This window comes from Coregonus lavaretus (assembly GCF_964263955.1).
Source record: "Coregonus lavaretus genome assembly, chromosome: 21".
Classification (NCBI taxonomy): domain Eukaryota; kingdom Metazoa; phylum Chordata; class Actinopteri; order Salmoniformes; family Salmonidae; genus Coregonus; species Coregonus lavaretus.
The window spans coordinates 970,537-985,931 of record NC_140008.1 but is presented as its reverse complement, the minus strand read 5'-3'; the positions used below and the strand labels follow the sequence as shown (position 1 = coordinate 985,931).

The 15,395-nt window shown below is 46.1% G+C and overlaps 1 protein-coding gene across 1 annotated transcript; it reads right to left on the bottom strand.

Moving 5' to 3' along the window:
- Window positions 1-2,020: 2,020 nt before the first annotated feature.
- LOC311148964 (tripartite motif-containing protein 16-like) lies at window positions 2,021-14,827 on the bottom strand (the record flags this gene model as incomplete). The annotated part of the gene is made up of 6 exons (XM_084186012.1): window positions 2,021-3,413; window positions 3,650-3,709; window positions 3,835-3,994; window positions 4,085-4,318; window positions 13,725-13,820; window positions 14,231-14,827. 6 exons carry the CDS (start codon window positions 14,825-14,827, stop codon window positions 2,902-2,904), a joined length of 1,659 nt encoding a protein of 552 aa, XP_084042138.1. The 3' UTR covers window positions 2,021-2,901.
- Window positions 14,828-15,395: the final 568 nt, after the last annotated feature.

Below are 15,395 nucleotides of genomic sequence, written 5' to 3'. Positions count from 1 at the left end.
GTAAAGTCATACACACAATTATATTACTTCTTATTGACATTCAACCTGGGAATGGAAATGTAAGAAATTAATGTACAAACATGTCTAAAACAAATCCTGCAACAAAGGACCAGGTGTGAATGTTCTGGGGGGTCTAAGTCTACCCCTAACCAGTTTGAATACACTGTTTGATTTCACCCCCAGACCCCAAAACACACCCCATTCAAAACAGTTTCAACAGCCCCCCACCCGATGCAACTCAATATTAAGAAGGCATACAGTCAGTGTACAGACCAATGCACTACCCCCAGGATCACAACAAGCCCCTCACACATTGGACCACACACACACAATGTGAATGGAAATATATTATTATATTTTTTATATATTACAATCACAAGAAAGGGTGTTGGTTATTTTAGTTTCTTGGACATGTCCTAACTTTAAAAAGAAGCATTACATTTTTTGTCATTTAGCAGACGCTCTTATCCAGAGCGACTTACAGTTAGTGAATACATTTATTTTTTTTATACTGGCCCCCCGTGGGAATCAAACCCACAACCCTGGCGTTGCAAACGCCATGCTCTATCAACTGAGCTACATCCCTGCCGGCCATTCCCTCCCCTACCCTAGACGACGCTGGGCCAATTGTGCGCCGCCCCATGGGTCTCCGGGTCGCGGCCGGCTACGACAGAGCCTGGATTCGAACCAGGATCTCTAGTGGCAGAGTTAGCACTGCGATGCAGTGCCTTAGACCACTGCGCCACTCAGGAGACAATGCATGTTTGGTCTTGTTTGAATCAGCCCAATTCTCTGGTTATAAATAAAATAACCATGATTGGCAGAATGTTTAATTCACATCTCTGGCTATTAATAGATTGTGGAACTCTGAAAAATAGGGAATAATGTTCCCAACACACCCACCTCACAGTTCCTACACAGACCCTGAGGCACCATGCAGGTCTGACACCAGAGGAGGCTGGTGGGAGGAGCTATAGGAGGACGGGCTCATTGTAATGGCTGGAATGGAATCAATGGAACGTATCAAACACAAACACATGAAACCACATGTTTGACTGAGTTCCATTTATTCCATTCCAGACATCACAATGAGCCTGTCCTGCTATAGCTCCTCCCACCAGACTCCACTGCCTGACAACCATTCTATTGTCTTGAGGACTTTACAACCATTTGGTCTGATCAAAGAGCAGGACACCCTTTCAAATAGATACATCCTCTCAGCCTTGATGACTAAACTAATCAAAGACTAACACACACACACACACACACACCACAGTAATCAGATCATGGTGACTCCACAGTAATAACATTTATAACTCATAAGTCACCAGGTGTGATTGACATTTTGACAGATGAAACCCTACATCAACTACTAATGACTTATGGGAGGAAGTGTGCATTTCACATATTAAGATATAATACAAGGATACTTCCTTTGTGTGTTGTACTTAGTCAATTGAAAATGTGCTTAAAGTTTTGAAAAAACAGCCTTTTTGATGATCTGTTTTGAGTTTTGTATTAAGAGTTGTGAAATTTTACCACACAGGGAGTCTCTCTTTTACCACTAAAGTCATTACCATATTGTCATTTTCTAGAAGACTACTTTAGATCTGGTCAGAAGTAGCCTAGTGCACTACGTAGGGAACAGGGTGTCATTTGGGCCAGAGCCAGTAACTCCCCTGGGTATGAATTCTCTCTCTATCTTATCTGTCTTCTATATTATGTTCTCCTCTCCTCCTCTCTTCTCTCCTCTATTCACTCTATTCTATCATCCACACCACATGCCAGCTTCAACACAATCCATTTACAAGTTAAAGACACACCTTGGAATAAATAGCAAAGGAAAACTACTACTAGATGGATTTTTTATTTCCCATCACCATGAATCATATTTAATAACTGAACAGTAGCAGACCTAACTTCATCTGTTCCTGACTCTGGGTAGTGGATTAAAAAGACCATCAATCTCCAATGATATTAAAGTACAATTCTGAACATTACTGATATACTGAGTGACAAGTCAAGATATCTGCTGGGTTTTTATTGTTTGGTTAATAGCACCACCTGCTGGACAGGTTTAATGTTGCTTGACTGAGCAGTACGGGAGAATAAAAGATGCCAAACTTAGGGCCGGTTTCCCGGACATCTCCATTGAACATGCTTTTTAGTCTAGGACTAGGCTTCATCTGTGTCCGGGAAACCGGCCCATATTGTTCAATTAGCAAGTAAGTAACACTACCTGTTCCATGATACTGAGGAAAATTACATTGAGACAGAGAACCAATTGAGAAAACATTTCAATGGTTCTGAATGACAACCAACATACATTAACAGCATACATCATGATTAATGTGAATATATAAGATTAAAACATTGCACTTTAAAATAATATGAATGCATTGAATTGTAATTCATAACATCTTCTGAAGATCAAATCAATCAAATCATTGTACATAAAAACAGAGCAGAATGAATCATCACATCTGGGGACCATCACCCCCAGCATGACTAGTATCTATGTGGACCCTACTACAGTTTAACCAGCTCAGCTATAGACTACACCAGCATGACTAGTATCTATGTGGACCCTACTACAGTTTAACCAGCTCAGCTATAGACTACACCAGCATGACTAGTATCTATGTGGACCCTACTACAGTTTAACCAGCTCAGCTATAGACTACACCAGCATGACTAGTATCTATGTGGACCCTACTACAGTTTAACCAGCTCAGCTATAGACTACACCAGCATGACTAGTATCTATGTGAACCCTACTACAGTTTAACCAGCTCAGCTATAGACTACACCAGCATGACTAGTATCTATGTGGACCCTACTACAGTTTAACCAGCTCAGCTATAGACTACACCAGCATGACTAGTATCTATGTGGACCCTACTACAGTTTAACCAGCTCAGCAGTACCATAGAGATAAAACCCAGGATAGAGGGGCTGAGTGAATGTGGTCTGGACTCTGTGGAGGAGGGTCATTGTGTCAGAGACACTGTAGAAGGACAGAGTACCTGCCTTGTGATCCAGGTACACTCCTACTCTGGAGGACTGAGGGCCTGATACTTTAGTCACAACATTATTGTGTATGAAACAATAACCACCACTATAGTACTGTAAACTCCAGGACTTGTTATTGTATCCAAATTCACCACCTGTCCCTGTTCTGCTGATGTCTTTATATGAGACTGCTGTATCAACACGCCCCCCACTCCACTCCACCTCCCAGTAACAGCGTCCAGACAGACCCTCTCTACACAGAACCATACTGTAGTTTGTTAATCTGTCTGGATGAACAGGATATGGTTGGACTTTGCCTGTATAGGTCACCTTTCTGTTCCCTTCAGACAGAGAGAGGTGTGTGCCTGCTGTGTTTGGGTCCAGTGTGAGCTGACAGGAATCTGGGAGAAGAGCAGAGCAGAGACCAATGAGGGGAGTTAGAACAATAAGTGAAGTCAGATACTGTATCTACCCTGTCTTTGATTAGAGCACAGCAGAGATCAAATCAGAGAAATATGAGGAGTCAGATCGATACCCAGTCTTTGATTAGATCTACTATTGCTATATATTTCTAGAGGGATTGTTAGGAGTGTCAGTAAAAAGAGACTGTTAGTTACTTCAGAATAAAGAGACTCACATTGTAATAACTGTTCTCTGGTCTTGGGCTCTGGAGGCAGTACAACATCCACTATATTCACTACAGACACACAAACACATTCACAGAGAGAGGGAATGTTATCATCATACCATATTCCACATGTATATGACTACTAGGGAACTTTCAATGGTCTAAAGTTGATGTTCTTATTATTTTCAACACACCTGTAGTGGAGATCTTGGTCCATTCTTCTTTAAGGACGTCTTCTAGTTTCTCTCTCAGTTCAGACACAGTCTTACTCACATCTCCAAAGTACTGAAGAGGACGGACAACGATGCTGGGTAAGTCTGAAGATACACTGGTACCGGGGAGAGACTGATAACTCTGGGGGGAGAGAGAGAGAGAGGGAGAGAACAGAACCAAATGATTGAGAGTTTTAGTTTCATATCACATGTATCAAGGCAGTTTAGTTACCTGGAGGAAATGGATGTGATCCTCTGTGTGTGAGAGCTGCTCCAGCTCAGTGCTTCTCTTCCTCAGCTCAGCTATCTCCTGCTCCAGTTGCTCCAGGAGTCCTTCAGCTTGACTCACTTGAGCCTTCTCTTGGGCTCTGATCAGCTCCTTCACCTCAGAGCGCCTTCTCTCAATGGAGCGGATCAGCTCAGTAAAGATCTTATCACTGTCCTCCACTGCTGCCTGTGCAGAGCGCTGTTAAGAGAGAGAGAGAGAGAGAGAGAGAGAGAGAGAGACTTGTCTTACTTTAATGAGCCATCCTCATTACACTAACACCCCCACCCCCACCCCTAAAAGCACATTGCGTGACGCCACAACCTCCACACAATCACATTATCCAGTACCCAACACCACAGTACAATACACCATCCAGCACCACATTCCAACCGTCCATCCAACCCCTCCTCTCCGGCCGTACAGACAGCCCCCCTGAGCCCCCATACCTCCTGAAACATCTCCACACTGTTGATCATTTTGTACAACTCAAACTCAACCCTAAGGCGTCAACAGTAATGGCATTACCCTGGCAACACAGAAAAAACATGATGAACAGTCTGTCATTGCAGAAAACGGACACCCCTCCCCAACTCCCAGGTCAACCCGAGCCAACCAGCTATTGGTGTCCAGGGCTCCATGTAATACCCTCCACTGGACGACCCCTGACCTTTCCAGCACTGGGAGCTTATAGAGCCCCTCCACCTATACCCTGCCATGCTCTCAGCCCCCACAACCCCCTGCCACTGATGCCCCTTCACTCCCACTAAGCTCAGAGTGTTAAAAGTCAGTAAGTCCTCCGGACTCTCCTGCCAGTCCCCAGTCTCTGCTGTCACTTGCAGTGGTGGAAACGGTGGTGGCCCCTCCTCAGGCTGCTCCAGCCCTCAGTACTGCAGCATAGAAATCAGAGACCCCTGCTGTATTGAGTCTCTCCTGCCGCATGATGAAGAGCTGCTGATCCAGCCCCAAACCACCAGCCCTCCTCAACAGAGCACATGCTGGTTCCCTCCAGCCCACCTCCGTACGGTACAGTAGCCTCTGTGCTGCTGAGTCAGAACGCTGCCACCCTGACCAGAAAAAATTCACTAACTTGCGCTGCAGGTCCACAAGCAGACCACCGGGGGCGTTGAGAATGGCCAATTTAAGCCATAGAGAGGATGCCACCAAGTTGTTGATGATCAGCACCGCCCCTCTGTATGCCACTTGGGAGATGAGCCACCTCCACTTCGTCAGCCTCGACACCACCGCTTGTGACACTCCTTCCCAGTTCTTCCTATCCCAACCCTCCGAGCCCAGATACACCCCAAGCATCTTGAGCCACTCACAGCCCCACTGCAACCCCCCTGGAAGCTGCGGAGGTGCCCTGTCCCTCCATGCCCAACATAACAGAGCCTCACTCTTGCCCCAGTTTACCTAAGCAGAAGACGCCCCCTCGTACACCCTCAAACTATTCTCCAGGGCCTGTAGGTTCTGCTCATCCCTAACCAACACAGACGTCATCAGCGTATGCTGCCACTGCTATGCCTGTCCCCAACCCTATGCCTGGCTCCCACACTCCCTGTATCCTCCTGCGTAGCAGGCCCAGAAAGGGCTCAATAACAAGAGTGTATAGCTGCCCTGACAGAGGGCATCCCTGGTGAATGCCCCTCCCTACCCAGACTGGCCTACTGAGCCCTCCCCACACCTTGACCATACATGAAGCCCCAGCATACTACCGCGACATTACGTGGTCCTCTGTAGCTCAGCTGGTAGAGCACGGCGCTTGTAACGCCAGGGTAGTGGGTTCGATCCCCGGGACCACCCATACACAAAAATGTATGCACGCATGACTGTAAGTCGCTTTGGATAAAAGCGTCTGCTAAATGGCATATTATGTATATTTATTTATTTAACATTTGAACACAGGCCACAAAATTCTCCCCACAACCAAAACAACACATTGAACAGATATTCATGGTCCACCCTATCAAAGGCTTTCTCCTGATTATGAACAGATTGTTTGTGATTGAGCGTCCTGGTACACAGTACGTTTGAGTCTGTTAACGAGGACCTTGGCAAAGACCTTATATTCCACACAGAGCAATGCCACAGGCCTCCAGTTCTTTATGTCGCTCAAATCCTTATTTTGGGCAGGAGAGTCAAAGCCTCCCGTCTACAGCTTAGCGACAGCTCCCCCACCCCGACGCACTCACACAACACACGTCCTGTAAAATAATTCCCCAGAACTTTTTATAAAGATCCACAGGCAGACCGTCTGAGAGACAGCAGCTGAGAGTTTGTGAAAGGCCAGGGAAATATCTATTTGATTTATCTGTGACAGAGAGAGTTTGGAAAGGTCTGTGAGCAGAACCTGAGAACACCCAGGATAATAATAATAATAATATGCCATTTAGCAGACGCTTTTATCCAAAGCGACTTACAGTCATGTGCATACATTTTTACATATGGGTGGTCCCGGGGATCGAACCCACTACCCTGGCATTACAAGGACCATGCTCTACAGAGGACCACAGAGTTCTGCCCTCTATAAATCAGAGTACAACTCCACAGCCTCATCTCCTCACAACAGAAGTTACCCACCCATCAGGCTCCCTCCTCTCCCCACAACAGAAGTTACCCACCCATCAGGCTCCCTCATCTCCCCCACAACAGAAGTTACCCACCCATCAGGCTCCCTCATCTCCCCCACAACAGAAGTTACCCACCCATCAGGCTCCCTCATCTCCCCACAACAGAAGTTACCCACCCATCAGGCTCCCTCATCTCCCCCACAACAGAAGTTACCCACCCATCAGGCTCCCTCATCTCCCCCACAACAGAAGTTACCCACCCATCAGGCTCCCTCATCTCCCCCACAACAGAAGTTACCCACCCATCAGGCTCCCTCATCTCCCCCACAACAGAAGTTACCCACCCATCAGGCTCCCTCTTCTCCCCACAACAGAAGTTACCCACCCATCAGGCTCCCTCATCTCCCCCACAACAGAAGTTACCCACCCATTAGGCTCCCTCATCTCCCCCACAACAGAAGTTACCCACCAAAGTTACCCACCCATCAGGCTCCCTCATCTCCCCCACAACAGAAGTTACCCACCCATCAGGCTCCCTCATCTCCCCACAACAAAAGTTACCCACCCATCAGGCTCCCTCATCTCCCCACAACAGAAGTTACCCACCCATCAGGCTCCCTCATCTCCCCCACAACAGAAGTTACCCACCCATCAGGCTCCCTCATCTCCCCACAACAGAAGTTACCCACCCATCAGGCTCCCTCATCTCCCCCACAACAGAAGTTACCCACCCATCAGGCTCCCTCATCTCCCCACAACAGAAGTTACCCACCCATCAGGCTCCCTCATCTCCCCACAACAGAAGTTACCCATCCATCAGGCTCCCTCATCTCCCCCTTAACAGAAGTTACCCACCCATCAGGCTCCCTCATCTCCCCCTTAACAGAAGTTACCCACCCATCAGGCTCCCTCATCTCCCCACAACAGAAGTTACCCACCCATCAGGCTCCCTCATCTCCCCACAACAGAAGTTACCCACCCATCAGGCTCCCTCATCTCCCCACAACAGAAGTTACCCACCCATCAGGCTCCCTCATCTCCCCACAACAGAAGTTACCCACCCATCAGGCTCCCTCATCTCCCCACAACAGAAGTTACCCACCCATCAGGCTCCCTCATCTCCCCCACAACAGAAGTTACCCACCCATCAGGCTCCCTCCTCTCCCCACAACAGAAGTTACCCGCCTATCAGACAAACGTAAAACAAGGGATTTTCTTGGTTTCCCCACTCTGTTTTTCCAACCCCTCTGGTGAAACAGAGAACTGAGCCCTGTACTATAATATAATATAATGTGCCATTTTGCAGACGCTTTTATCCAAAGCGACTTACAGTCATGCGTGCATATATATATATATATATTTTTTTTTTTTGTGTATGGGTGGTCCCGGGGATCGAACCCACTACCCTGGCGTTACAAGCGCCGTGCTCTACCAGCTGAGCTACAGAGGACCAGGTGCAGACACATTTATGAAAGCAAAGACAAGGTCATTATTTGGGCTCTAAACACTAACAACCTACCCTTACACACCTCTTTTGCTACCCCTGCACTAAGATTTCTGCCATGGCATTTAAATGTTTTTGTTTGACATATTCCCCCATTCTTTGCCGGCGTTCATGTTAAGGAAGTCTAACCGTGAAATCTCCATAAGAGGTGGGAGGGAAATCACCACAATCAGAAACCAGTAGAGAAGCCCATAAAGCCGCCATGCCAGAAAAAAACATCAATTTAAGCAGATTCTGAAGACATGCCCTTAAGAACCCATGACCCATTTTCTCAGCCTATACCGCTTCCTGGGTGAGAGGACACTAAACCCCTCATTCTTCATCACGTGTTGTACTGACCTTACAAACCTTCCAGGATCAATAAAATAAGACTCCAGCAGAACCTTCTTTTTCCCCTTTAGTCTCCATCAGGAACCTAGAAAGAACTCTCACCTTATATACTGGGCCCTCAGCCTGACTGTCTGTCAGCTCTGGATCCAATGAGCCGTCTGAAAACGAGACGCCTTGTCCTCCGCTCCCGCAGACTCACCTCCCCCCTCTTCCTCCTCCTCCATTGGCACGGTACCGTCCTCCTCCTCCCCAGTCTCTGCCCCCCTGCACTTCCCCCCTGATCAGAGCCTCTTCCCCAATGACAGGCAATATTTCCTGGGATGAGCCCACCAAGCCTTCGCCTACCGGAGTCTCCGTTACTACAGAAACCTGCCTCAGCTCATGTAGCCCAGCTGCAACCCTCCCCACCACCGCTTTCTCCACGGCCTGCGCACCACCACTTGGCCATGCACTACTACCGTGTAGCTCAGTTGGTAGAGCATGGCGCTTGCAACGCCAGGGTTGTGGGTTCGTTTCCCATGGGGGGGACAGTATGAAAATGTATGCACTCACTAACTGTAAGTCGCTCTGGATAAGAGCATCTGCTAAATGACTAAAATGTAAAAAATGTATTCTCCTCCCTCCTGGTACCGCTGCCATTTATTTGCAATTCTGAGTAATCACTATTTTAGTACGGATTAGTAAGGAAAAACACTTTATTCAGTACTACTGCAGTTGCTTAATAATTGCCGGCCATTCCCTCCCCTACCCTGGACGACGCTGGGCCAATTGTGCGCCGCCCATGAGTCTCCCGGTCACGGCCGGCTGCGACAGAGCCTGGATTCGAACCAGGATCTAGTGGCACAGTTTGCACTGCGATGCAGTGCCTTAGACCACTGCGCCACTCAGGAGTTCTCTCCCTGGATACACCACCACTCCACCTCACAGGGAAAACTCCTCCTGCCTGAGCTTTTTACTGTCCCTTTCCACACTGCTAACGCAAGAGGAAGGACTGAAAACACATTACTGTGAAGTAATATAATGATGAGTCATGTTTATTATTACCTGTTTTTATGGTCATGTTTTGAAATTATACTTCATTACTATAATGATTATCAATACACCTAAACATTAATTCAGTCAGCTCTGGTCGACAAAAACGTATTTTCCTAGTACATTAATTGTCAAATTCATCAACCAGCATCGAGCACTCTGCCTTCTCACGCAAGCGAGGGGCATGTTGAGGTAAATATGCTAACCGCCAAGGTTGCATTATGTCATTTATTGGTGGGCTGGAAGATGCAGTGTTTTTTCTTTTCTATTCAGAGGCTATTTACTCCCTATATGAGATAATTTTATGTAGAAGGTTTTTATAATGCATGTTTACTAGGGTTGAGGTTAGCGCATCTGAGTAGGGATTATTTGGGTTCAATACCTGTCCTACCTATCAATCATATTGCTGCTTGTAGCCTATAACTGATGATCCCCACACTAGAAACACCCAAAACTATCTGTGCTAGCAAACCCTGTGTTCCACCCCTCCCCTGTGTAACCTTGAAGTTTGTTAAGAAACAAACACTTGTCTACGAAAAGAGACATGTTTAACGGATTCCGGTTGGCACCCAGCCGAGAGCACACGGAAACCACTTGCAAATTTACCAAAACTAACCAACTACTTCCGGTCTGTTCGGAAGCAATAAACGGAGGCAGATTAGCCACCACAACTCTTATCGAAAGAGGCGACATCTGCACCAACACACCCCTCACAACAAGACAAACCTTTTTCATTAACACAACCACCGCCTTGTTCATTCTGGATGCAGAGTGCAGATGTTCCGCTCCAACCTGTTCGCCGACCATGAGCAAAACTTCCTCCACACCTTTCTCCGGAACGCACCCGAAGCGACAGCGTTTCTTCTCCACTCGGTTGAGGCCATCACGCCGCCCTAACAAACTACCCCTACTCCCCCCTCAACTCTAAACGATAAACAGTGGAAACTAATAAACAAACCCTCCACCATGAGAAAATACATTCATAAAATACGCAAGAACCAAAAGAAAAAAGAATAGTAGCCCTCCTCACGAACCACAAATCTCTCACAGCAACAACTTCTTCTTCTATGATATAATGGCGGTCCACAAACCAACGTTAAAGGTGCATGCCGCCACCTACTGTGCTGGAGTGTGTGGTCAATCACGGTTTCCAACATTTCTAAATCCTCCTACCTAACTCAGTACTTCTGAGAAAATAAAGAAGAGCCCTACTAACTTCTAATAGACCCTCCCCCATCCCCAAAATCCCTTCCAAACCCCCCCAACCCCCTCCAACCCAGCAGAATCTCACCACTAAACCCATTCTCTCAATTCTCCATAATAACATTAATACCTCCAATAGCAGGTCACTCCTATTAGATTTACCAGATGATAAACTATTCAATACAGACAGAGAATCCGACCATACTATAATTCTAACAGGTTGTACGTCCTCCACCCACTGGAGGGCAACTATTATCACCAACAGTTCAACTGAGTATACTGACAGTTCATCTGTTAGTCTTCTACATATCTGCACATCAAATTCAGGAACGTAAACGCCTGCTCCTGTGAGCCCACTATCTGGGTCCTTGCATCCGTCTGTGAAAAGCATTAAAAAAGCATGAAAACTTTTACCAATGTAATTGTCAACCAGTTTCACTATATCACTGACTTCTGACCAATCTTTCCTTTTCTCTACCAAGGTTAGATCAACAACAGGGTCTGGGAGTAACCATGGAGGAACATCCCCTATCACCACAGAAGGGCCAACCTCCAACTCCCTCAAACCACTCTCATCAGCAAGCTTTCCAACTGTCCAACCAAAACCACTGCCTTGTCTACTAGTATATTCCCAACAGTCATCTAGAACAGTAGCAGTGGGATGCTCAACCTCACAGCCTTTCAACCCAATAAGATAATAACCATTTTTTACGCTGTATATCCAAAGGCATCTCTCCTGCCTCCACCAGAAAGGCACATACAGATGTTGATTTAAATGCACCAGTACATATCCTTAAAGCTATATACTGGATTCTGTCCAGCTTCTGAAGCCAAGTCTTTACCTCTGTTCCATAAACTGTACACCAGTAATCAATTGTCGTCCTGATCAGAGCTCTATAAATATCCATCAACGATTGGTTATAAATGGGGTGCTGACAGACAGAGACCCACACAACCAACTACTGCAAAAGTGATGGAATGAGAGAGGTAGAGACACTGTACATTGCCATAATGTAACGTTTCTTCTTCTTTGGAGTTTAACGGCGGTTGGCATCCAATATGTTGCATGACCGCCCCCAACTGGAATATAATATAACTCTATTTTACTTTGTGATACAAAATGGGAAAAGGGGAAAGGAACATTTAATTAAAAACCTTCCAACTAACCCTACACTCATTAAATACCCACTACCCCATTCCACTACTTTGACCCTATCTGCTCCTGCACCATGCCAACGGCCTGGGAGGACGGGACACCACCACTCAACACACCCTGTAACTCTTCTGAAGTCTAATCTTGTATGCCCAAATACTTCTCTGCAGCTGCCATCACAATATCCATTTTCTGTGATTGACAATCCATTTCTGCGGTGCAGTTGATAACCATTGCTATGAACTCTAAGAAGCTAACTTTACTGAAGCATATATCACTCGTTGGCCTATCCCTCTGTGCTGGCACAGATCTACTACTCACAGGGATCCTCTCAGGATCTCTCACCCTTGACCCATCCTCCTCTACTTTCTTCACTGTCTCAGCATACGACACCTTCTGCACTACTCTGACTCTAGCCACCTCAACCTGCCTCTCTCGCACCGGACACTTCCGATCCCCAGCAACATGGGCATCCCAACAGTTGACACACACAACATTATCCACCGAAACTACACAATCCTCTATCCCCTCCTGCACACTTCCCACATCTTGGATCTCCCTCCTACAAACTGCTGACCATAAACGTTGCACCTGAAACAAAGCAGTGGATTCGCCACAAAAGCTCTAACAGGATAACTGATATATCCTACCATGACTTTGTTGGGTAAAGACTCAAAACTCAAAAGGACTGACAGTGACTCCTCTGTTTCACCACGCTCACCACCAGGTCTGTGTTGCACCAAACGGCGGGCATCACAAACACCAGGAAGCTTAAACTTGAATTGCTCCACTTCTACACTTAACGCTACCCCAGAAATCACTCCTTTCAATGGTGCCCTGTTCCTAAGAGCAAAGCAAGAAACAGATCTTGACCCAAGTTGCGTGACACGGAGCGCCCACTCCCTCTGGTCAGAAGAAACACAAACAAATATCACAAGTCCACTACAGGTTACCTTCACTGATTCAACTGCACCCAACTCCTTTCCCACCCACCCTGAAACCACAAATGGATCTGCCAAAAGGTATGGATCCACGTTCTCCTACAATGTAACTCCTACTGCACCATATTGTTCTTTATCATGTCCATTGATGCCAGGCTCTGGTTCTGAGCTCTTCACCACACCTTCTACCTCACTTAACTCTCCCTCATTCATTTCCATTTCACCTCCAGAACTCAGTCTGGCGAATGGCTCACTCTGTTTGCACTTGAGTTATAACATGTGAAATGTCTCTATTCCTTTGAACATTTTGTGAGTGCAATGTTTACTGTTCATTTCTGATTATTTATTTCACTTTTGTTTATTATCCTTTTCACTTGCTGTGGCAATGTAAACATATGTTTCCCATGCCAATAAAGCCCTTTGAATTCAATTGAATTGAGAGATATAGAGAGAGAGAGAGAGAGAGAGAGAGAGAGAGAGAGAGAGAGAGAGAGAGAGAGAGAGAGAGAGAGAGAGAGAGAGAGAGAGAGAGAGAGAGAGAGAGAGAGAGAGATCCATGTTAATGTATAGGGGACATGAGTCGGTCATGGTTACTCATGGTTATGTGATGAAGTAGCCCCGCCTTCGACTTCAAAATCAGTGTCGGCCCTCAGCCCAATAGGGAATGACCTCTTGGTGTAACGGTCAAGATGTTGGTTTCTCCCTCAGTAGACCAGGGTTCATATCCCGCCGGTTACATTAAGCAGTCTATTCTCTGACAGGGGTCCAGACAGCCTGTTCCCAACAGTGGGATTGGATAGGGGCCCCTCTCTCTCTCTCTCTGACTGGAGGAGAGATGTGAAATGGTGTGTCTCCTCTGGTCAACAATACTCACCCTGAGAGACTCCACAGCCTGTTGGAGCTCCTTCAGGTCCTTCTCTCTCTCCTGGAATCTCTGCTGGACCTTCTGCTGACTCATCCCCAGCTGCCTCTGTGGAGAATCACTCTTCAATGAGCTATCAAGCTTTATTTGTGCAGTAGATCAATAGTATAGTAATGTGACATAGGGCCCATAGAAGATAGGGATTAAAATGTTGAGGAAGTGTCTGTGTGAAATTATATTATTATATTGTTATGTGAATGATTATAGTTTTAACAGTGCACAAAACAGGGGAGCTGATTGGGTGTTTAACAAATTACAATGGTGTTTGACTTTAGAAAATGGTGATACATTTGGAGAATCTGGGTTAACACATCTATATAATCAAGGTTTGTGTTCATATATGTTCTGCTGAGGATTGATTTCATTTGAATGATCTCATATTCAAACAGCCTTAGTTCCTACTGTATCTTTAATTATTTGTTTATCAGACAGTCACCAACAAGTAGTTCTGGTCTTACCTGTTTCTCAGTCCTCTCTGCTGCAGCTGACACTGTATCATGGCCTTTATGTTCATCCATCACACACTGATAACAGATACACTGCTGATCGGTACGACAGAAAACCTCCAGCAGTTTGTCATGATGAGAGCAGATCTTCTCCTGTAGTTGTGCGGTGGCTTTGACCAGCTTGTGCTTCTTCAAAGCAGGAGATTCATAGTGAGGTTGGAGGTGAGTCTCACAGTAAGAGGCCAGACACGCCAGACAGGACATGAGGGCTTTCTGCTTTCTGGTCCCAGTGCAGACATCACACGCCACATCTCCAGGTCCAGCATAGCACAGACCAGGAGGGGGAGCAGCCTGGAGTCCTGTCTTCTTCAGTTTCTCCACCACCTCAGCCAACATGTTATTTTTTCTCAGAGTAGGCCTTGGAGTGAAGGTCTGTCTACACTGAGGACAGCTATAGACCCCTTTCAGAACATCTTGATCCCAGCAGCCCTCAATACAGCTTCTACAGTAACTGTGTCCACAGGGAAGAGCCACTGGCTCCTTCAGTAGATCCAGACAGACAGAACAACAGAACTGCTCCTGGTCCAGCAAAACTCCCTGCTGAGCCATTTGGACGGTTGTTCACTCTCACACAGACAGACGACACAGAGAATCAGATAAGTTTCGTTTCCACAGAAGAGAGTTTGTGGAGGGGAGGGACTTCCTGGTTCTGCCAGAGGGGTGGGGTTAGAGGGAGAGAGAGGGAGAGAGAGAGAGAGAGAGAGAGAGAGAGAGAGAGAGAGAGAGAGAGAGAGAGAGAGAGAGAGAGAGAGAGAGAGAGAGAGAGAGATAGAGAGAGAAAACTGTACACAATGTTAATAGAGACAAAGATTTGTGTTCCTATGTTAGGGCCCTTAATATGGAATACATTAAATAGAGTGGTTAGAATATATAAAAGGTAACAGTTTCTATGAAGTACATTTGTATAATGCTTTTAATTAATGTTGTAATGCCTTAAACTTAGGTGCTATGACACTAACTATAAGAAATTAATACTGTATGTATTGACTGATCATTGAGAATGATGTAACACTTTACATTACAGTGTGTTTATTGGTGTGTAATTATTCCTGTTAGTACAGTGGTGTAAAAGTACTGTGATGCCTCATTCTTACACTGTACTAGCAGCAGTAACCCT